We start from the raw sequence: 24664 nt of genomic DNA on the forward strand, positions 1-24664 counted from the left end.
GGATGATGATAACCATGGTTCTAAACAAAGAAAGAACAAATTACAATATTTCTAAAAACCAGTCATTAATCCAGTCTTTAAATCATGTTCAACATTTACACATTTAAGTATCATAAATCTCTCAAATAAAGATTAGACTGACATATAAGTCAACATAATATTATTGAACAAATCTTACCTTCCTGTCTCTTATATACCATAATATGATGTAAATTAATATAAAGTAATTGCTAAACACATTAAAGGTTCATTAAAAGTCACACAGCAAACATCTCCATCATCTACACATCATCCAGGTGAAATGTTTGGAGACAAAGGAAGACAAGTCGAGTCCATCCCTCTCTTTATAATGTGAGAGCGACTCACAACTGCATTGAACCACCAGTTGTTTCATTGTGACGAGGAGGGAAAATACACTTACAGTTTGTAACAGGGACAATAAACAATGATTATTAGTTAGTAAAACTTTTGTAGGAGAAATTCTTCCAAATATTGAGAGTTTACTGACATTAAAATGTTGATTCATTTATCAACATTTAGTGTAGAAGCTCTTTTGTCTTTTTCCACTCACTGTTCTCATATTTGAAATCCTGTTTCTTTAGTTTTTAATGTTTATTTTCATACTGATGAAGGAGTTTCATAACACTGTTTATTACTTTCTGCAGGGAGGAGGAGGAAGTACCGTGAGTATAATCTGTTAACTTCATGAAGATTCTTTCACACATAATATATTGATGAAGCTGTGAACATCATTAAAACCTCTTTAGTTTAGTTACATTAATCTTTTCTGTCACTTGTATCTGTTGTATCCACACTGACACTGAAGTTCAATCAACTTTATTTTATTGAAGATCAACAACAGTAAATATTATAATATATAACCCTCATAATGTTCCTGTTGTCCTAGAATAATCTAATAATAATTCATGTTAAAGTGAGAAATAGAGGAAATTACTTTAAAAAGAGGAGAGAAACCAGTCTGATTATCCAGTCTGGGACTGTTGTGGATTTAATTTTCTAACTGGAGCCACAGACCACCAAGAAACAAGGATTGCCATCAGTCATCTATTTATTAACCAATCCAATGTTGCCTTTCTAGGATGATGATAACCATGGTTCTAAACAAAGAAAGAACAAATTACAATATTTCTAAAAACCAGTCATTAATCCAGTCTTTAAATCATGTTCAACATTTACACATTTAAGTATCATAAATCTCTCAAATAAAGATTAGACTGACATATAAGTCAACATAATATTATTGAACAAATATAACCTTCCTGTCTCTTATGTACCATAATATGATGTAAATTAATATAAAGTAATTGCTACTCACATTGAAGGTTAGAGTGGTCTAACTTTATTGGTTTAATCAATTAATGGTTATCAAAAATTATAATTATAAAAAGATAATAGAAAATTACTTTAATTAATATGAAAGTTCCTCGGGGCACTATCCCTAAATAAGGGACGATAACCAATAATCGATTGATTAGTCTCAAAAATATTACACTAAACTATCAATTCAGAAATCAGATTAATAATTAAATTAATAATTACAACCAAAATCATTAATAATAGCTAGAGTGGGAGCTTTGGAGTTCTACGTAGAAGAGGTCGGTATCACTCACTCTTGTACGAAATTAAATAAGCCAGCATATGGAAACACAAACATTTATTGCTTTGTTTCTGAGCACATGGTCACACCCAACATCCTTTCTGTTCCAGTTAAATACTTCAAATGAACAAGTTCATATTTAAAGGTATCCTTGGATCCCAACATAAAACTGTTACGACTTCAGTTGTAAGATCAAAGGGAAAAGAGGCGCAACAATTAATAATTTACCCAGGGTTGAAGAAAGACAAAAATAGTAAATAATAATAATTCATGTTAAAGTGAGAAGTAGAGAAAACTACTTTAAAAAGAGGAGAGAAATCAGTCTGATTATCCAGTCTGGAACTGTTGTGGGTTTAAGTTTCTAACTGGAGCCACAGACCACCAAGAAACAAGGATTGCCATCAGTCATCCATTTATTAACCAATCCAATGTTGCCTTTCTAGGATGATGATAACCATGGTTCTAAACAAAGAAAGAACAAATTACAATATTTCTAAAAACCAGTCATTAATCCAGTCTTTAAATCATGTTCAACATTTACACATTTAAGTATCATAAATCTCTCAAATAAAGATTAGACTGACATATAAGTCAACATAATATTATTGAACAAATCTAACCTTCCTGTCTCTTATATACCATAATATGATGTAAATTAGTATAAAGTAATTGCTACTCACATTAAAGGTTCATTAAAAGTCACACAGCAAACATCTCCATCATCTACACATCATCCAGGTGAAATGTTTGGAGACAAAGGAAGACAAGTCGAGTCCATCCCTCTCTTTATAATGTGAGAGCGACTCACAACTGCATTGAACCACCAGTTGTTTCATTGTGACGAGGAGGGAAAATACACTTACAGTTTGTAACAGGGACAATAAACAATGATTATTAGTTAGTAAAACTTTTGGAGGAGAAATTCTTCCAAATATTGAGAGTTTACTGACATTAAAATGTTGATTCATTTATCAACATTTAGTACAGACACACATTACATGTAGAAGCTCTTTTGTCTTTTTCCACTCACTGTTCTCATATTTGAAATCCTGTTTCTTTAGTTTTTAATGTTTATTTTCATACTGATGAAGGAGTTTCATAACACTGTTTATTACTTTCTGCAGGGAGTTGGAGGTGGAGGACGTACTGTAAGTATAATCTGTTAACTTCATGAAGATTCTTTCACACATAATATATTGATGAAGCTGTGAACATCATTAAAACCTCTTTAGTTTAGTTACATTCATCTTTTCTGTCATTGTATCTGTTGTATCCACACTGACACTGAAGTTCAATCAACTTTATTTTATTGAAGATCAACAACAGTAAATATTATAATATAAATGTCGGGCTCCACGACATAGGGTGTTAGAGTGGTCTAACTGTATTTGTTTAATCAATTAATGGTTATCAAAAATTACAATTATCAAAAGATAATAGAAAATTACTTTAATTAATATGAAAGTTCCTCGGGGCACTATCCCTAAATAAGGGAACGATAACCAATAATCGATTGATCAGTCTCAAAAATATTACACTAAACTATCAATTCAGAAATCAGATTAATAATTAAATTAATAATTACAACCAAAATCATTAATAATAGCTAGAGTGGGAGCTTTGGAGTTCTACGTAGAAGAGGTTGGTATCACTCACTCTTGTACGAAATTAAATAAGCCAGCATATGGAAACACAAACATTTATTGCTTTGTTTCTGAGCACATGGTCACACCCAACATCCTTTTTCGTTCCAGTTAAATACTTCAAATGAACAAGTTCATATTTAAAGGTATCCTTGGATCCCAACATAAAACTGTTACGACTTCAGTTGTAAGATCCAGGGTAAAAGAGGCGCAACAATTAATAATTTACCCAGGGTTGAAGAAAGACAAAAATAATAAATAATAATAATTCATGTTAAAGTGAGAAGTAGAGGAAACTACTTTAAAAAGAGGAGAGAAATCAGTCTGATTATCCAGTCTGGGACAATAAACAATGATTATTAGTTAGTAAAACTTTCTCTATGAAATGTGTCATATTGGTAACCATCTCCTGTATTTGAAGCTCCAATCACTGTAATTAGACACATAATGAGATTATAGTAGGTGGTGAACAGGCTGGTAGGACCGGAGGTAAACATTTTAAAGAAAGACACTCCTCTCCTAAAAAGAAGAGTTTACTGACATTAAAATGTTGATTCATTTATCAACATTTAGTACAGACACACATTACATGTAGAAGCTCTTTTGTCTTTTTCCACTCACTGTTCTCATATTTGAAATCCTGTTTCTTTAGTTTTTAATGTTTATTTTCATACTGATGAAGGAGTTTCATAACACTGTTTATTACTTTCTGCAGGAAGAAGATGAAGAGAAAACAGTAAGTATAATCTGTTAACTTCATAAAGATTCTTTCACACATAATATATTGATGAAGCTGTGAACATCATTAAAACCTCTTTAGTTTAGTTACATTCATTTTTTCTGTCACTTGTATCTGTTGTATCCACACTGACACTGAAGTTCAATCAACTTTATTTTATTAAAGATCAACAACTGTAAATATTATAATATATAACCCTCATAATGTTCCTGTTGTCCGAGAATAATCTCAATCTCAGTCAGAGTGCTCATACAGTCGCTGTAGGTTGTTCTCACTGTGTCTAATGTACCTGCAGTTACTGCAGTGAGTCAGTGTGAGGACACAGAGGAGGAGGTTCTCCTTCTGAAACCTCTCTGTGTGAACTACATCACAGAGTCACAGATCAGCACTCAGCTCTCCACCATCTTTACTCAAACCTCTTGTGTGTGTGTGTGTGTGTGTGTGTGTGTGTGTGTGTGTGTGTGTGTGTGTGTGTGTGTTTGTTTGTTTGTTTGTTTGTGGTACAGCCCAGCCAGGCCAGTACCCATTATGCCTCCGTATATCAACTCAACATTCAGTCATGGATTATCAGCCAACGTCCGTTCTCCATTGTAAGTCATCATTGTGTTACTTTATCACTTTAATATCTATGTTAGCTAACACGCTGCTATTGCTGTGTGATGTGTTTAGACAAATACTTGCTGTTTGTCAGTGTTTGACACTAATTTAATTTCACTGGTATCCACACTGACAGACACTAAAGTCAAACCAACTTCCTTTGTTAAAATGTTATTACACAGAAATGTGTGTTGTAACAGACACAGAGTTATTAATGACTACCAGTAGATAACAACCTCAATGCATGAATCTGAATCAACAACTATAAATATTATAATATATAACCCTCATAATGTTCCTGTTGTCCTAGAATAATCTAATAATAATTCATGTTAAAGTGAGAAGTAGAGGAAACTACTTTAAAAAGAGGAGAGAAATCAGTCTGATTATCCAGTCTGGGACAATAAACAATGATTATTAGTTAGTAAAACTTTTGGAGGAGAAATTCTTCCAAATATTGAGAGTTGTTAGTTCTCTGAAGAATTATGAAGCCAGTGTGATGAATCAAGTCCCTTTATTACATGCAGCATGGAGAGAAGACCTCAGCATGGATGTTCTCTCTCTCCACTTCCAGAATGATCTCTCTTATATACCATCCAGTACATCCAAGAACCCCTGGTGCCATATTAACAGAACCACTGTAAATCTCATGTGAAGGTTTTAGGTCTTCAACACAAATGGTTCTGTGATCTGACCCTGTGACTGTAAACACATTCTTACCAGACGTCCTCCTACCATGAAACTCTCACCCTAAACAAACTGAATACATTTACATTATAGTAGGTGGTGAACAGGCTGGTAGGACCGGAGGTAAACATTTTAAAGAAAGACACTCCTCTCCTAAAAAGAAGAGTTTACTGACATTAAAATGTTGATTCATTTATCAACATTTAGTACAGACACACATTACATGTAGAAGCTCTTTTGTCTTTTTCCACTCACTGTTCTCATATTTGAAATCCTGTTTCTTTAGTTTTTAATGTTTATTTTCATACTGATGAAGGAGTTTCATAACACTGTTTATTACTTTCTGCAGGGAGAAGATGAAGAAAGAACGGTGAGTATAATCTGTTAACTTCAGAAAGATTCTTTCACACATAATATATTGATGAAGCTGTGAACATCATTAAAACCTCTTTAGTTTAGTTACATTCATCTTTTCTGTCACTTGTATCTGTTGTATCCACACTGACACTGAAGTTCAATCAACTTTATTTTATTGAAGATCAACAACAGTAAATATTATAATATATAACCCTCATAATGTTCCTGTTGTCCTAGAATAATCTAATAATAATTCATGTTAAAGTGAGAAATAGAGGAAATTACTTTAAAAGAGGAGAGAAATCAGTCTGATTATCCAGTCTGGGACTGTTGTGGATTTAAGTTTCTAACTGGAGCCACAGAACACCAAGAAACAAGGATTGCCATCAGTCAACTATTTATTAACCAATCCAATGTTGCCTTTCTAGGATGATGATAACCATGGTTCTAAATAAAGAAAGAACAAATTACAATATTTCTAAAAACCAGTCATTAATCCAGTCTTTAAATCATGTTCAACATTTACACATTTAAGTATCATAAATCTCTCAAATAAAGATTAGACTGACATATAAGTCAACATAATATTATTGAACAAATCTAACCTTCCTGTCTCTTATATACCATAATATGATGTAAATTAATATAAAGTAATTGCTACTCACATTGAAGGTTCATTAAAAGTCACACAGCAAACATCTCCATCATCTACACATCATCCAGGTGAAATGTTTGGAGACAAAGGAAGACAACTCGAGTCCATCCCTCTCTTTATAATGTGAGAGCGACTCACAACTGCATTGAACCACCAGTTGTCTCATTGTGGCGAGGAGGGAAAATACACTTACAGTTTGTAACAGGGACAATAAACAATGATTATTAGTTAGTAAAACTTTTGGAGGAGAAATTCTTCCAAATATTGAGAGTTTACTGACATTAAAATGTTGATTCATTTATCAACATTTAGTACAGACACACATTACATGTAGAAGCTCTTTTGTCTTTTTCCACTCACTGTTCTCATATTTGAAATCCTGTTTCTTTAGTTTTTAATGTTTATTTTCATACTGATGAAGGAGTTTCATAACACTGTTTATTACTTTCTGCAGGGAGGAGATGAAGAAAGAACTGTGAGTATAATCTGTTAACTTCATAAAGATTCTTTCACACATAATATATTGATGAAGCTGTGAACATCATTAAAACCTCTTTAGTTTAGTTACATTCATCTTTTCTGTCACTTGTATCTGTTGTATCCACACTGACACTGAAGTTCAATCAACTTTATTTTATTGAAGATCAACAACTGTAAATATTATAATATATAACCCTCATAATGTTCCTGTTGTCCTAGAATAATCTAATAATAATTCATGTTAAAGTGAGAAGTAGAGGAAACTACTTTAAAAAGAGGAGAGAAATCAGTCTGATTATCCAGTCTGGGACAATAAACAATGATTATTAGTTAGTAAAACTTTCTCTATGAAATGTGTCATATTGGTAACCATCTCCTGTATTTGAAGCTCCAATCACTGTAATTAGACACATAATGAGATTATAGTAGGTGGTGAACAGGCTGGTAGGACCGGAGGTAAACATTTTAAAGAAAGACACTCCTCTCCTAAAAAGAAGAGTTTACTGACATTAAAATGTTGATTCATTTATCAACATTTAGTACAGACACACATTACATGTAGAAGCTCTTTTGTCTTTTTCCACTCACTGTTCTCATATTTGAAATCCTGTTTCTTTAGTTTTTAATGTTTATTTTCATACTGATGAAGGAGTTTCATAACACTGTTTATTACTTTCTGCAGGGAGGAGATGAAGAAAGCACTGTGAGTATAATCTGTTAACCTCATAAAGATTCTTTCACACATAATATATTGATGAAGCTGTGAACATCATTAAAACCTCTTTAGTTAAGTTACATTCATCTTTTCTGTCACTTGTATCTGTTGTATCCACACTGACACTGAAGTTCAATCAACTTTATTTTATTGAAGATCAACAACTGTAAATATTATAATATATAACCCTCATAATGTTCCTGTTGTCCTAGAATAATCTAATAATAATTCATGTTAAAGTGAGAAGCAGAGGAAACTACTTTAAAAGAGGAGAGAAATCATTCAGTGGGAACAGAATCAACTTTTACTGAACTTTTCTGATGTCTACTTGGTAGTTTCTGTGTATCAGCAGTTGCTGTGGCTGATGGATCACAATCTAATTTACCACCCTGGTGGTCTTTCTCTCTCGTCCACCAGAACCAGCGACAGTGACAGTGACAGCAACGAGTCGACTACATCCAATGTGTCCTTCAAGAGTGATCAGTCAAAAGAAGAAATCATCACTTTCAGAGAAAGACGCTCTCCTCTCAGGTCAGATTTTATGATCAATGATCTGCATTTATTAACATTTTACACACACACACACACACACACACACACACACACACACACACACACACACACACACACACACACGCACACACACACACATACACAGACACAGTTGGTGTGAAATCAACTACTTGTTATTACTATGTGATATAGAGCCATATAAATCAGACTCACTGTAGTTTACTGTTTATTATCAGGATCATTTTCAGACTCACAAAAACATAAATGCAACAGCAGGATTTTGTCTAATGAAGTTTTAATATCCTCTTCTATTGTGAAACATATCTGAGTGTTTGATTCTTCACACTCTTTAGAATAAATGAGGAAAGGTCAGAGCAGTTATCTAACAGTCAGCTGCTCACTGTTTGACCATAAGGTGTCACATACTATTGTTCAGATCCATAAGAACTAAATGCTTCAGTGAATTATCTTAATGTTCAGGGTTGACTATTATTTGATTTTAGGGCTCTGACTTTTATTGGAAATGAGGACTTTAGTTCAAATGGTTGAAAATAATGTGATACTGACTGTAATGACCTGTTTGAATTCAACATTTACAGTCTGTGAGGGAAACACGCAGGTTGAAGTAGTTTGCCTTGTGGACCAACAGAGGGCGCTATTGGAATTAAATATCAGTTTGTCATAAGAATAAATCACAATGTAACATCTCACATTCAGATGGTCTCTCAGTATAAGTGATAAATGAGTTGTCATATAAAATGTAGATATTATTGCACAAAGGGATGCAGTCAGAGTGCTCATACAGTCGCTGTAGGTTGTTCTCACTGTGTCTAATGTACCTGCAGTTACTGCAGTGAGTCAGTGTGAGGACACAGAGGAGGAGGTTCTCCTTCTGAAACCTCTCTGTGTGAACTACATCAGAGTCACAGATCAAAACTACAGTAAATATTATAATATATAACCCTCATAATGTTCCTGTTGTCCTAGAATAATCTAATAATAATTCATGTTAAAGTGAGAAGTAGAGGAAACTACTTTAAAAAGAGGAGAGAAATCATTCAGTGGGAACAGAATCAACTTTTACTGAACTTTTCTGATGTCTACTTGGTAGTTTCTGTGTATCCAGCAGTTGCTGTGGCTGATGGATCACAATCTAATTTACCACCCTGTGGTCTTTCTCTCTCTCGTCCACCAGAACCAGAACCAGTGACAGTGACAGTGACAGTAACGAGTCGACCACATCCAATGTGTCCTTTAAGAGTGATCAGTCAAAAAAGACATCATCACTTTCAGAGAAACACTCTCTCCTCCCAGGTCAGATTTGATGATCAATGATCTGCATTTATTAACATTCCACACACACACACACACACACACACACACACACACACACACACACACACACACACACAGTTGGTGCTGTGGCTGATGGATCACAATCTAATTTACTACCCTGGTGGTCTTTGTCTCTTGTCCAACAGAATCAGAACCAGTAATAGTAACAGTGAAGAGCCCTCTACACCCATTAGTACTCAGTGGGCTGTGGACTGTGGTAGAATTTACCTCTGTGTGTTACACTGACTTTATTTCCTCAGTGATTATTGTTCCTTCTATAGTCCTCAAAGTTTTCCTTTGGGGAGCATGCTGAACCCCCTAGTGGGCTCACACACTCACAACCTCACTATTTCTAACATCCTGTCTACAGACCTGGTGACTGCCCTCAATCTTTAAAGGAATCAATAAAACCTGAGACTGTATTTATTTATTGTGTGTGTGTGTGTGTGTGTGTGTGTGTGTGTGTGTGTGTGTGTGTTACAGCCCAGACTGGCCAGGAGTCAGTATAACTATGGAGAGCTACAGGTCAACATTCAGTCATGGATTATCAGACAGCGTTCTTTCTCCACAGTAAGTCATCATTGTGTTACTTTATCACTTTAATATCTATGTTAGCTAACACTCTGCTATTGCTGTGTGATCTGTTTAGACAAATACTTGCTGTTTGTCAGTGTTTGACACTAATTTAATTTCACTGGTATCCACACTGACAGACACTAAAGTCAAATCAACTTCCTTTTATTGAAGATCAACAACTGTACATTTTATAATTTAGTACAGACACACATTACATGTAGAAGCTCTTTTGTCTTTTTCCACTCACTGTTCTCATATTTGAAATCCTGTTTCTTTAGTTTTTACTGTTTATTTTCATACTGATAAAGTATTATGAGTTTCATAACACTGTTTATTACTTTCTGCAGCGTGGAGGAGTTACTGAAAGCACTGTGAGTATAATCTGTTAAACTCATAAAGATTCTTTCACACATAATATATTGATGAAGTTGTGAACATCATTAAAACCTCTTTAGTTTAGTTACATTCATCTTTTCTGTCTCTTGTATCTGTTGTATCCACACTGACACTGAAGTTCAATCAACTTTATTTTATTGAAGATCAACAACAGTAAATATTATAATATATAACCCTCATAATGTTCCTGTTGTCCTAGAATAATCTAATAATAATTCATGTTAAAGTGAGAAGTAGAGGAAACTACTTTAAAAAGAGGAGAGAAATCATTCAGTGGGAACAGAATCAACTTTTACTGAACTTTTCTGATGTCTACTTGGTAGTTTCTGTGTATCAGCAGTTGCTGTGGCTGATGGATCACAATCTAATTTACCACCCTGGTGGTCTTTGTCTCTTGTCCACCAGAACCAGAACCAGTTTCAGTAAAGAGTCCCTTATATCCAATGTGTCCTTCAAGAGTAATAAATCAAATAAAAACACCATTTCAGTGGATGTATCAACCACCAAATATAAAACCTGTCCCTGTCTGGCTACCCCACACCCATTAGTACTCAGTGGGCTGTGGACTGTGGTAGAATTTACCTCTGTGTGTTACACTGACTTTATTTCCTCAGTGATTATTGTTCCTTCTATAGTCCTCACAGTTTTCCTTTGGGGAGCATGCTGAACCCCCTAGTGGACTCACACACTCACAACCTCACTATTTCTAACATCCTGTCTACAGACCTGGTGACTGCCCTCAATCTTTAAAGGAATCAATAAAACCTGTGTGTGTGTGTGTGTGTGTGTGTGTGTGTGTGTGTGTGTGTGTGTTACAGCTCAAATGAAGAGTTAGATGATGAAGACTTTAAGCTACTAGATTTAGAGTAAGTCATTTTTGTGTTACTGTATAATATTAGAAACTAGAAAATTCCTAAAGAAATTTTGATTGTGCCTTGCTCTGGCCCGTGACTCTGGCCCATACATTACTGACACTGCCGAGTAGTTTACAGTATGTGACCTCTACCATTGCTTAGGTATGTGACAGATCAAGCTTTCAACGTGTGTGTGTTCATATGAGAGAACAAATAGAAATAGCAGCTTGTTGTTACGGTGATGACGTACGAAGGGCTGATTTGAGAGGGCAGAGACCAGAGAGGGTGCGTCTATATTTTACTATATTTTCTGTTTATCATGTCCTCTCTTCTCTGTCCTTCACCATGACACACACATAATACACGGTTAATCAGCATTCTTACCTGTGTTTTATTGGGCGTACACGTAATCCACCAACCACCACGTATTTTAATAACGAATAGTGTTTTTTCCATCTATTCCCGCGATCTTCTCCCACTGAAATAGTAAGGCTGATAACGAGTTGATGCGACAAAGTCGGCCAAAAAGTTGGTATTTATGTATTATATTGATGCCGAATTAACAAGAAGACTGTTGAAATATGATGAGTTTTTTTCTTGTGTTTCTACAGTTATGTGCTTTTATGTAAACGCAAATAATTGTTAATATATGGTATTTCTTAAATGGAGCTTGGCATAATATTGTCCTCCGATTATGCAGGAAGCGTGATGGTTTAATTAAAATTGCTAAAGTAACTAAATAAGTTATTAACAATTATGGGAATAATAAGTATGTAGTAGTAATAATAATAATAATAATAATAACAATAATAAGTAATGCTATCAATAACGTGAATAACAATATTTATATTAATAAGTAATACATAATTAAGAAAGAAAACTATTCTTAATGTGCAGTCATAGGCAGTGTAGGTTTTTTAAAGTTTTAGAAAAGTGTCCACCAGACCCCCTACCTGTTAACATACAATGAACGGTGTAGACTTTTATTTTGAAACACCACCCTCAGCCCGATTTTCAAGTTAGGACCTTAGTTTGATTAATGTATTCTGCCCTAAAAAAGCATAACCACAGTAACTACACTGAGAGTGAAACTGAGAAAAATGGCTTTAAAGTTTTTTGACTGACCAGTCGAATGTGTTTTATGTAGAATGGTGGTTATATGCATTATTATTATTATGTGTATTACCATAAACAGATATGTAGGTAGTGCAAATCTCGACTGCAGTTACAGTTGAGTGTCTTCTTCCTCACAAAATAAATCTAACTTGATGTTTTATTACATTAGTCAATCTGTATTACTTGTGTCAGGTGTAACAAGTTGAAATAGATGCTAATTAAGAATTTCAGTGTCTTTTGTGACGTTTAATTAGCACAGTAATCCTTTGTCCTCTCTAGCTAGCGAGTGCTAGCATATTCATACCTTGTTCTGTCTAACATTAGTAGCTTATCCTCTCTAGCAAGCAAAGCATATTAATGAATTAGCTAGCCTTCTAATACCTTCTAATTATCTTTAGCTAGCCAGCTAGCGCTAGCTTATTAATATCTTGTCATTCTCTGTAGCTAGCTGTGTGTGTGTGTGTGTGTGAGCAGGCTTTGGTTGTCATGGCAATCAGGGGAGCCCACAGCAGCTGCGCACGCTCTCTCTCTGTCTCTAACTCCTCAGAGAGACAGAACATTTAAAATGAATTCCCTCGAACCCATGGCCAGGAACGACCGAAATGAAAACCGAAAAGACCGTGAGCGTCGTCATCTTGTTGACTATAGCGCTGCCGAGTTTCAGTGGCTAAAGTTAAAAAAATGTGACCTGGGGAGATTGAGAGAGAAGAGGTTCAACGAGCTCCTTTCAAGATTCCTCCTCTAAAATTAACATGGGAGTAGATGGGGCCGTGAGAGGGTGTTGCTGTCACATCAGTGCGTCTCCCGCCAAAACTATTTGTCCGACAGCTTCAGCAGTGGTATCACTGCGACCTCAACGGATTTACCTACGTTTCTATCTATAAATTATTTCTGTAGAGTGAAATTTGTGGCCTTGAGAGCAGTTTACAAATTTATTTTTCAACAAATTTTTCTCTCTCCCCACACTCTAGCGATGATGTCACGCACTCTGGCGGTTGAACATTCTCGCAATACACACCCATTCATTTTTTGGACCGGTTTTGGCGATTTACCGGCAAACCGTTTGGTGAAACACTTAGAAAAGTCTCAGCACTAATGTCCTCACCGAGCCGCACGTTTTGATACCTTTTTTGTGTATGTGCGACCAAAACTGCGGGAGGAGTAGCGCGCCGAAAAACGTACGGAAGAATAAAATATTGGAACAGGATCAACTTTCCGGAACTTTTTGATGTTTACTTGTTAGTTTAAGTTGTAACGGGATGTCTTATAATCTAATGTCCCGCTGCTGGTCTTTCTTGTCTACTAGAGTTCTTCTGAAACGCAGAGCTTCCACTGGATCCAACTGTTTGAGTGATCGATCACAAGATCACATCGAAGCCAAAAGAACGCTCAAGGTAATCTTTAACTGACATTAAAATGTTGATTCATTTATCAACATTTAGTACAGACACACATTACATGTAGAAGCTCTTTTGTCTTTTTCCACTCACTGTTCTCATATTTGAAATCCTGTTTCTTTAGTTTTTAATGTTTATTTTCATACTGATGAAGGAGTTTCATAACACTGTTTATTCCTTTCTGCAGGTCGCCCTGTGTTTTTTCTCCCTCCTCCTCCTCTTCTTCCTCATCAGAGGAAGACGTTGTAGCAAATGATGGTGATAGTGATACGTGAGTCAGCCTCATATACATTCTACATCATTAAAGCTCTTTTCTTCCCCTTTTATCTGTTGTAACACACTGACAGACACCCAAATCATTTAACTTGCTGTGTGGAACTTGTCTCACCCTCTGGCAGGGAGAGCAACTACACAAACACAAAACTCCAGCACACTGTATTACAGTCAGTCCTTAATACAGACCCACAGTTCAACTAACATTGAATGAGTCCTTATATGACCAAAAATGAATCTTTGGGATCCAAAAATACTCAGTTTGAGAGAATAAACCATAGTAAGTCTAATAGACAAGCTCTGTGATTCTCTGACTGGAGTTACCTCCTGTAGTCAGGCGGGTGTGCTGCTGATACCTGGACATGGTCAGCGTAGGAGCCATGTGGGTTGATTGTGTATCAACTGAGTAAAAAGAAGATGAAGTCTGAGAATATTCCCATTCTGTACAGGTGAATTAAGAAATACTGACTTTTTGGCTCATTGCAAAGGGTTGGCAGGCTAATTGATCACTCTCAGGATGGACTCCAGATTTAAGGTCCAGGTGAGACAGAAATCAGAGAACTGTTTGCTTCTGCATATTTCTGTACTTCCTGTAAAAACAGGCAGTTAGGGAGGGACTTGTCGCCGTAGCCAATTATAGCGCTGTGTGGTACGTCCCTCTGAGGCTAGCGTTATAGCAGACCCATTAGCTGACTGCTGGGACTGGGAGCTCCCAGTGAACAGCACATCCCGACCAGGATCAAATGCAGCATTAGGGAATAAAGTACTGACATTTGACAGGTGAACATCATGATATTATTGGTTGAAATCAGTTTCTAATTTCCAATCAAGTCACATTTTGTTTTACAGGAAGACAAAATGATTGGATTTAGAGATAAAAAGACAAAGACATTTTTTTTAAGCATACATTGTTGAACAATATAACTGAAGATGCAATCTTAAAGGGTTAGTACACCTGATCTTTAATAAACTGTACTGAGTCCTTGTTGCAACCGCCCAGGGTTCTAATCCGACCTGCGGCCTTTGCTGCGTGTCTTCCCCTCTCTCTCTGCCCCCCTTTCCTGTTTATCTTCAGCTTTCACTATCAATTAAAGGCAGTAAAAGATCAGAAAAGTTAATAAAAAAATTAAATTGACCTTTGCACCGGCGTAATATACAGTGTTTTTGCTTGTTTGTTTGTGAGCAAGATTACGGAAAAACTACCGGCCAGATCAAACTTGTTGGAAGGTTATAGCGTGGGTCAAAGAAGAACCCATTAAAGTTTTGAGCAAATCCAAATCAGTGGTGGATAAACATCTTTTGTTAACATTGTCAGAAAGGTCAACTAACACTAACATGTCTATGGCAAAATAAGCTGAATTCTACGCACATGAGCAAACCTGCTGTAATTTAAGTGGTGTGCCACCTTAAAGAAGAAACAACTAAACTAAGACTTAGAGTTCAATAAATTCTGTTTTATTTAGTTTGGTTTTGAAATCTTAGTGCTATTTTTTACCATCTGATCTGAGCTGAAAGGAACAGCTTTATACTTCTTGTTAATTAATTAATGTATTTAGTTATATATTTTTTACTAGTCTTCAGACCATCTCTGAGTAAAACCTTTTACCCCTATTTACATTTCTAAGCAAACTCATTTTATTTTTATTTGTACTAGTGAAGTTGTGAAGAGCATTAAAACGTCAGTCAGTAAAATATTTCCAGTGTCCTAGAACAATCCCATAAGATGGAGCGGGATTAATGGTGAGAAGTATCAGGAACTGATCCAGTGGAAACAGAATGAATTAACAATTCTGTGTTTCCAGCAGTTGTGATTGTGTACTTTAAATAATGTTCTGTGTTTCTATCAGGAAAAAGGACGAGACAAGTCTTTCTACAACCCCAGTTGTTTGAAGCGGGATCATCGTCAATGTAATCACCAACAGTTGGTTCAAACACTTCATCAGCCCCTCCTATCTCTTGTCTGTCTCTTTCTCACACACACACACACACACACACACACAGACACACACACACACACACACACACACACACACACACACACACACACAGACAACAGACAGCAGTTGGAAAACAACAGACGGGAGCTTTACTTTGGTCTTGAGAAGCTGCAGCCTTTATTCACAGACAAGCTGTAGCCTAGCATTAATGATTTCTCTTTATAGTTACGTCTGGTATCAGAAGTATTGTAGACAAAAACTCTGAAAGTCCACCGAGCACAGCTTTATAACGTCTGTGTCTTATATCCACACATCTTCAAATCCCACCAGAGCTAGAACATATCGCAGCCTTGCCCGGTGGAATCTGGGGGATTGTTAAAGTCCAGTGTACTCGATACATTGAGTGAATACTGATGTCCAATCGAGTAGGTAATTACCTAGTTATCACCGTTAAGTCATTTTACCATACTGAAAAAACTCTACTGCTTACAATAGGCCTACTCTAATAGTGGACTTATTGACACCAGCTGTTACCTCTTCCACTCACTGCTTTTTTAAATACCTGCTGGGTGAATATTGGATTTAAACCACTGAACTGTACTGCCACTATCTTACTGGCCACCTTAGCAACCTCCAGTCACCATTAACACTTTGAGCCAGCTAATCTTCTCTCTCACTACAGTATAACTTTAAAATATGTCTTTATTTGTACAGCACTTATCTAAACAAGGTTATAAAACGCATGAGAAATAAGAAAACATGCTAGAAGATAAGTAAACTATACAAAAATACTGTTAAAATATGAGAATAAACTAAAATAAAGCTAAACAGAAAGCAACACCAAAGTTTACTAATCAGGCATCTCAAAAATCTTTCCTGTAAATTTATTATTTAAGCAGATTTAAAAACAGATAATGTACTGACAACCCTGATCACCTCGGGCAGATAATTCCAGAGTCTATTGCCCCGATGGCAAAATGATCTGTATCCACTGTTTTTACCTTTTGCCTGATCCACAAATGGTTAATCATCAAACTAGTTGTTCTATGAGTTTAATGTTACACAGCTTGCCCTGTGCGTTCATTTCATCTATTTTTTTTAAACATCACTTTCATGCCTGGTCTCCATTCTGCCTGTAAGCACTCGATACATTGAACGAATACTGATGTCCAATCGAGTACTCAAATACGAGCCCGTCCCTAGTTATCCCCGTTATGTCATTTTACCATTATGATTTATTTTATTTGTATTTCCTTTAATCTATTTGTTTACTTATTGTTTTTGAGTGTTATTCAATTGTTTTTCTTTGCCTCTGTAAGTACATAGCTCTCTGTTTAAAATGTACTGTATAAATGAAGGGTTGGTGGGAAATTTGACTTGAGCTCAGTCAATAAGGTCTCTCTCTCTCTCTCTCTCTCTCTCTCTCTCTCTCTCTCTCTCTGATTGAAGCTCAGATCCTTCATTTAGCCTCTCTTAGCCGTCCACTACTTGGAAGGTTGTTGGTTCGATCCCCACCTCCTCCTTATCTGTAGTATTTTCTGTGTGAAAGTTCATAAATATTTATGATATTCAACCCTACTTGTCTCTGTCATTAATTGAGGTGGTTTCCTCTTTCCTGCAGACAGTGTTCCTGTCTTGGGCAATCAATAATGTAAATTAATTAAAGATTATTAATATCACATGTTTGTAAACCATATTCACTGCTCTGTTTTATAACACTCCTCTTAACCAGTTAGTGGGGGCCACAGCCCCCTAACACATTTGGGCTTTGTTGTGACTGTGAAACTGACATCTGTAGAAATATTCTTTTCTAATTATTGACCAGAACATCTGTAGATAATTCCATACTCAATATGAGAGAGATATTGTACCTGGTAGGTTAAAATATCTGTTCACAAGTGAGGTTAGGATCAAAAGGTATCCACAATCTCTAATGAGGTGATAGAAAGTTATAAACCATTAAAGACCTACATTTTAATTCATGTTTAAGTCAGACAGAACCAGCTACCAGTAAGCACCAGTGAAATGTCAGAGACCTCAGGGTCTTTGGAGTTTAACAGAACTAGTACATACAAAGAAATGTGTACTAAACTTGTGATATAGTTCTCACACTGTGTATGTGTATCTGTCCACAGCCAATCAAAAATGAGAAACTCTTTTATGGCCTATAAAAGCCTTATTTAGGCCTAATAAATGTGTGTTTGAGTCCAAATCAGACAGATAAAATGACAATCTATTACATTAACTGTAGCGAACCCAGGACAGACAATGGTGAAGCTTTCTGATTTTGAACATCAATCCTTTTCATTTCTCCTTAAAACGCTGCCTTGAAAGATCTGAGCTGCAGTTTTTTTCCTTTCCTGTTCCTCATTGAAGTCACATTAATCTTCTGTTGCTTTGCCGTATTCACAGCTTCACACGTGTCTGTGTGTAATTTCACTGTACATTATCTCTTCTCTACTTCTCTTTAGTTCTTCAGTGAAAGGCCAAAGCTGACCCATGTACTTCTTCAGTTGTACCTGTAGCTTCCACTGCTCGTACATTTGGAGCAGCCTTTTCTCCCCTTTTCTTGGCCTCCTTTCCTTTGAGTGCACAAATCTCCTCTGTCGGATTGTGTTCACGATCAGAGGGTCGGGGACCTTCAGTTGTGTCATAGTTTTTCTGAGGTTTGCTGAGGAGATTTGTCAGACTTTGCTGTTTTGTTTCAGGTGTTTCCTTATGTGCTGGACACCTTACTGGTTGTAGCTCTCGCTGCACAGATAGAGCTTCATTCTGTGAACCAGCCCTCTGATTCATCAACGCTCTCACACTACTTGACACTGACATGATTCATTTTTATTTAATTCATTCAAAATTAATTTATTATTTATTATTTATTATATTGCTCTTTTATTATTTCCTTTTATTTTATTTTAAACCTTTTTAATAAACAGTCTACACAAAACCATCTTTTGAGTGTTTCCTCGTCAACCATATCTTACTGTTACTAATCTCTTTTCCACTCCAGATAGATTAAAAGTCCAAAAGACCAAAATACCTTTTATTGTAAAAGGTCCATTTCTGTGAATGTGTGTAAATGTAACAGAGTTTCCTTTGCTGAGGGTGAGCAGGTGATAGGAAATGTCCAGAGATTCAGTCCAGAAGTTAATGCGTTGCTCCCTTTAACACTGTGGACTGTAGAATAATAGGCCAGTACTTGTAGTTCTGCATTGATATCAATGAATGTGACAGTACTTGAGTCTGCACAACTGCTGCCTGGATGGGATGGATGGATAAAGCACTGAAGCTGCTCCTCGTGGGCAGCATGTGGGGATGAGGCAGCAGCATCAGGTACTACAATGGTGAGAATGGGAGAAACAGAAGGGAAGGGAAGGGAAGAAGGGTCTGATTGAAGATATAGTATTGATTCCTTTTGGTAGAGGGTAAGAAACAATATACTGGTAAATAATATCTTTCCAAAAACAACAAGGTTCTTTTTATATCTTTAGCTATAATTTGGAGGGATACAAAGACTCTTCCTTCCTTATTTAAAATAAAATATTTAGAAGGTAGACACCATATTTTCCTCTAGTCCAGGTCTGGATGGAGGTTATTCCAGTTGGAAACTACATTTGGAACACATTTACATACATTTTTTAAATAAGGCACTTATTATATCAGTTATTATTTGTTATTAGAGGAGAAACAGGATCCAGAGGTTGTGCTTTTATTCACTGATGTATAGACTTATATTCTTTTGTAAGAAACAAAATGTGCAACACAACCCTGTAGATGATTGATAAATATAACATATCCATGTCAGGTTAAGCACACAGCTTTTTGAGTATGGTGATGGGGGGCTCCTCCTAAAGTCCATCTCCACAGTTTTGAGCGTGTTAAGCTCCAGGTTGGATTTTAAGGTACGTTTGGGATCATTATCCTGTTGTAGAAGCTTTCCTCTTTTCAGCTTCAGTTTATTTTACAGGTGCTGTGATGTTTGCTTCCAGAATTTGCTGTATTTAGTGGAATCCATTCTTCCCTCTACCCGTGCAATGTTTCCTGTGCCACTGGCTGTAACACAACCCCAAAGCATGATAGATCCACCTCCATGTTTAACAGTTGGGGAGGTGTGGTTTTCATGAACATCTCTTTGCTGATTGTGGCCAAAGAGTTTTTATTTTAACTTCATCAGTCCACAGCACTTGTTTCTAAACCACATCAGGGTTCTGTAGATGTTCTGTTGTGTACTTCTGATGATTTTATGATGTAGACACAGGTAAGGTTTTCTGCTACTGACTCATGAAGGTTTTGTTTGTATCAATGCACAATGGAACGGTGTTTGACCACTCCTGAGTCTGCTAAAGGTTCCTGCAGGCTTTTTGCATTCACATGGGGGTTCTGATTTAAAAACACAGACCTAGGTCGGCAGATAGGCAGCCAGAAAGAGACGGCTGGTATTCAAACCATTTACAACCCTATTAACTCCTGTAAAAACATACATACATTAAAACAAAACTGGAAAACTAGATTAAATAAAACAAATGAACGTTGTAAAATATCTCTTATCAGTTGAGGTTAGGACCATCAGTCACACTGCGCTCTCTTTCACTACACGGTCTCCGATCTTCACTGTGGTCCTTGTGACACAGTGTCTTTCACCAACTAAAGGTATTGTAACTATGAGTTTTTATATTCTTTAATTAATCTTATTGTATTCTCTGTTTATCAGGAGTCAGAAAGTATAAATTACTGTGAGCTTTACTGTTTTCTTTGTCATGAAAAGAGTAATGTTAGTCTATCAAAGAAAAAGCAAACAAGTTCATTATAAGTCCAATGTTGAATACACATCGATTACCAATGCACAAAGACTGCAGTGGGAGTGTGAAAGTAAATATAACTGCACAGGACAAAAATAAACAGAGTAAATGTAATCAAAGGTAATTTATAGGCTATTTATAGAATATATATAGATCCAGATAATTACACACTACAGGTATACAATAATCTTAACTGTGTAGTGTAAGGAAATTATTAATTTAAATTAAAATGTAATAACTGTTGGAAAAAAAAGTTACTGTGGAAAATAATGACGGACTGCTCCTTCTTCTTACACCTAAACCAATCAGCTGCGTGGAGGTGGGCGTTCCCTGTTCTACGTAAACCAATCATGCGCAGTAGAACCTCCCCACAGACTACAGTAAATTGTAAACAACAAGAAACTCAAGAAAAAGTTTCACTTTAGTTTCTTATTTGTGACGCAGCCACCATCTAAAGGTATTGTACCTACGTGTTTTTATACTTTAATTAATCTTACTGAATCATCAGTTTATTCCGTTACTTAATCTATAAAACAGTAGAAACAGGTCTGAATTCTGTTTATTGTTGGCGTTTCAATAAGTAAAAATAAAGGTTGTTGTCCGTTTGATAGTCAGGGGTAAATTAAGGTTTTCTGTTATTTCGTTTAATTTCTACAGTTTGATTTGCTTCAGTTGACGATTATTAAAGAATAAGTTGTGAAGTTCTCTAATCTTCAGAATAATCAGTGAAATTAGATTTAATATTATTGTCATTACAGTGAAATGTTGATTAGCAGAATGCAAAGAAGCAGTAAACTGCAGTATAATATAACATATGGGAATGTATTAACATTAATGATGTGCACTTTAACATGGATGTAAAGTTGTAAAGCAATGGCGGGATGCAACTGAGTTTAGTTTGATCTGTTGCGGCTTTAAGTATCCCTCCTAAGAAGGAGTTGTCGGTTTTCTGCGTCATCTTATCAGTCAGTTGCAGCTTGTTAAATTTTTGGTGCAATTTCAATTTTCTTATCAAGTGGCTGCTTGATGGCAGCTGACCGTGTTTGCCCGTCACGGAGGAAAGGCTGTGGCAATTGCATGGTGAAACAACATGCATGCCATCTATTTCAAAGTAAAGAAAGCAATTTTAAACAAACTAATGAGGATTTTTACCAGCATGATTGTTGTTATGAAGAGGTGGCTGAATTTTTATCCTTTGTTTTGTACAAAAAAAGACTTTTAAATGCTTACTTTGGCTTATGTTGAGACTGTATTGGTTGATAAACTGTGGTGGTTTAAATATTAAGGTGTTTTATATTAGTTCTGCAAAAAAAATAAAATAAAAAAATAGTCAGAATTACTTTTATTGACACCAATTTTCCTAACCTGTAAACAAAACAGTAGCAGATTATGAACCACAAATACAAACAGTACTTCTTTATACCACTTCATGATGCAGCACTCAAAGTTAGTGAGGCTCCAATTGAGAAAAGTCGTAAACATAGGGTGGGACACACACACGCACATCATCAAGATATTCCTGAATGATACAAGTTGGGCTCTGAGCACTGCCTCTATCTGCAGTACAAATACAGATACCCTTTGCCTAATGCCCAATATTTATATTCTTGCAGTACTTTTACTTCCCTGCATTTTTTGTGCATCCCTGCAAAAAAAGAATTTCTATGCATTCAAAATAGATCAGTCAACCTAATTTACAAATTAAATTAGAGACTTTTTTTTCAACTAAATACGTCAGACGTCAGAAAACTCAACCATCTCTCAGAGAGCAGGTGGGGGGGGGGGGTTAATAAAGGGTTATTATTATTTAATAGGCTTTGCTCTGCAGTTGAATTAATGTGGGCTTAATTTTTTCAGACTAAGAAACAATAGCACCATCTAGTTTTAGTATAAAAATGTTGAAAGTTGCACCTTTTTTTTTTTCTTCCCCCATTGTGGCGCCCCAATTATTATATATATATTATATTATTAATAATTATTACTTAATTTATTTTATTTTACTTTTATTTGAAATTAGGACTTTTGTTCAAATGTGTGAAAATACTTGGACTTTAATGACCAGCTCAAAGTTCATTATTCCAATAATCCACTTGATGTGAATTATTAGACACAGGAAAAGAAACAACAACAAAAATCCAAAGGATAACCTGTGAAAGTGAAGACACTTATTTCCAACATGGACCCAAGATGTTAGAAGACAAAAGAAAAGACGTTAAACATTAAAAACAAGAACATAGTCCTGAAATCCACGAGCACATTTAGTACGATGAGTTCTCATATAAAATGTAGATATTATTGCACAAAGGGATGCAGTCAGAGTGCTCATACAGTCGCTGTAGGTTGTTCTCACTGTGTCTAATGTACCTGCAGTTACTGCAGTGAGTCAGTGTGAGGACACAGAGGAGGAGGTTCTCCTTCTGAAACCTCTCTGTGTGAACTACATCACAGAGTCACAGATCAGCACTCAGCTCTCCACCATCTTTACTCAAACCTGTGTGTGTGTGTGTGTGTGTGTGTGTGTGTGTGTGTGTTACAGCCCAGACTCACCAGGAGCCAATATAATTATGGGGGGGCTCAACAAGTCGTTCTCCATTGTAAGTCATCATTGTGTTACTTTATCACTTTAATATCTATGTTAGCTAACACGCTGCTATTGCTGTGTGATCTGTTTAGACAAATACTTGCTGTTTGTCAGTGTTTGACACTAATTTAATTTCACTGGTATCCACACTGACAGACACTAAAGTCAAATCAACTTCCTTTATTAAAAACACGTGTGTTGTAACAGACACAGAGTTATTATTGACCACCAGTAGATAACAACCTCAATGCATGAATCTGAATCAGCAATGTAAATATTATAATATATAACCCTCATAATGTTCCTGTTGTCCTAGAATAATCTAATAATAATGAATGTTAAAGTGAGAAGTAGAGGAAACTACTTTAAAAAGAGGAGAGAAATCAGTCTGATTATCCAGTCTGGGACAATAAACAATGATTATTAGTTAGTAAAACTTTCTCTATGAAATGTGTCATATTGGTAACCATCTCCTGTATTTGAAGCTCCAATCACTGTAATTAGACACATAATGAGATTATAGTAGGTGGTGAACAGGCTGGTAGGACGGAAGGTAAACATTTTAAAGAAAGACACTCCCTCTCCTAAAAAGAAGAGTTTACTGACATTAAAATGTTGATTCATTTATCAACATTTAGTACAGACACACATTACATGTAGAAGCTCTTTTGTCTTTTTCCACTCACTGTTCTCATATTTGAAATCCTGTTTCTTTAGTTTTTAATGTTTATTTTCATACTGATGAAGGAGTTTCATAACACTGTTTATTACTTTCTGCAGGGAGGAGGAGAAGAAAGAACGGTGAGTATAATCTGTTAACTTCATACTGACATATAAGTCAACATAATATTATTGAACAAATCTAACCTTCCTGTCTCTTATATACCATAATATGATGTAAATTAATATAAAGAAATTGCTACTCACATTAAAGGTTCATTAAAAGTCACACAGCAAACATCTCCATCATCTACACATCATCCAGGTGAAATGTTTGGAGACAAAGGAAGACAAGTCGAGTCCATCCCTCTCTTTATAATGTGAGAGCGACTCACAACTGCATTGAACCACCAGTTGTCTCATTGTGACGAGGAGGGAAAATACACTTACAGTTTGTAACAGGGACAATAAACAATGATTATTAGTTAGTAAAACTTTTGGAGGAGAAATTCTTCCAAATATTGAGAGTTTACTGACATTAAAATGTTGATTCATTTATCAACATTTAGTACAGACACACATTACATGTAGAAGCTCTGATTTGATCTGTCCGCGACGCTCTGCGTTCCCGCACCGCTTCCTATAACTCGGGACTGGGAACATGGAGGAATACAAGTCGGCCTCTTACAGTGCCCGCAGAGCGGTGAAAGAGGCTCAACACCGCTACGGCCAAAGACTG

General features: G+C 35.9%; 1 protein-coding gene across 1 annotated transcript in view; it reads left to right on the forward strand.

The window, feature by feature from the left end:
- The window catches only part of LOC127361529 (uncharacterized), a 57613-nt gene that overhangs the window by 6463 nt on the left and 26486 nt on the right, over window positions 1–24664 (forward strand). The window contains exons 4-5 of the mRNA XM_051396223.1: window positions 6751–6771; window positions 7459–7479. Of these exons, the coding sequence (XP_051252183.1) occupies window positions 6751–6771; window positions 7459–7479 (42 nt within the window). The remainder of the gene's footprint in view (window positions 1–6750; window positions 6772–7458; window positions 7480–24664) is intronic.

This window comes from Dicentrarchus labrax, unplaced genomic scaffold, assembly GCF_905237075.1.
Source record: "Dicentrarchus labrax unplaced genomic scaffold, dlabrax2021, whole genome shotgun sequence".
In the NCBI taxonomy this organism is placed as follows: domain Eukaryota; kingdom Metazoa; phylum Chordata; class Actinopteri; family Moronidae; genus Dicentrarchus; species Dicentrarchus labrax.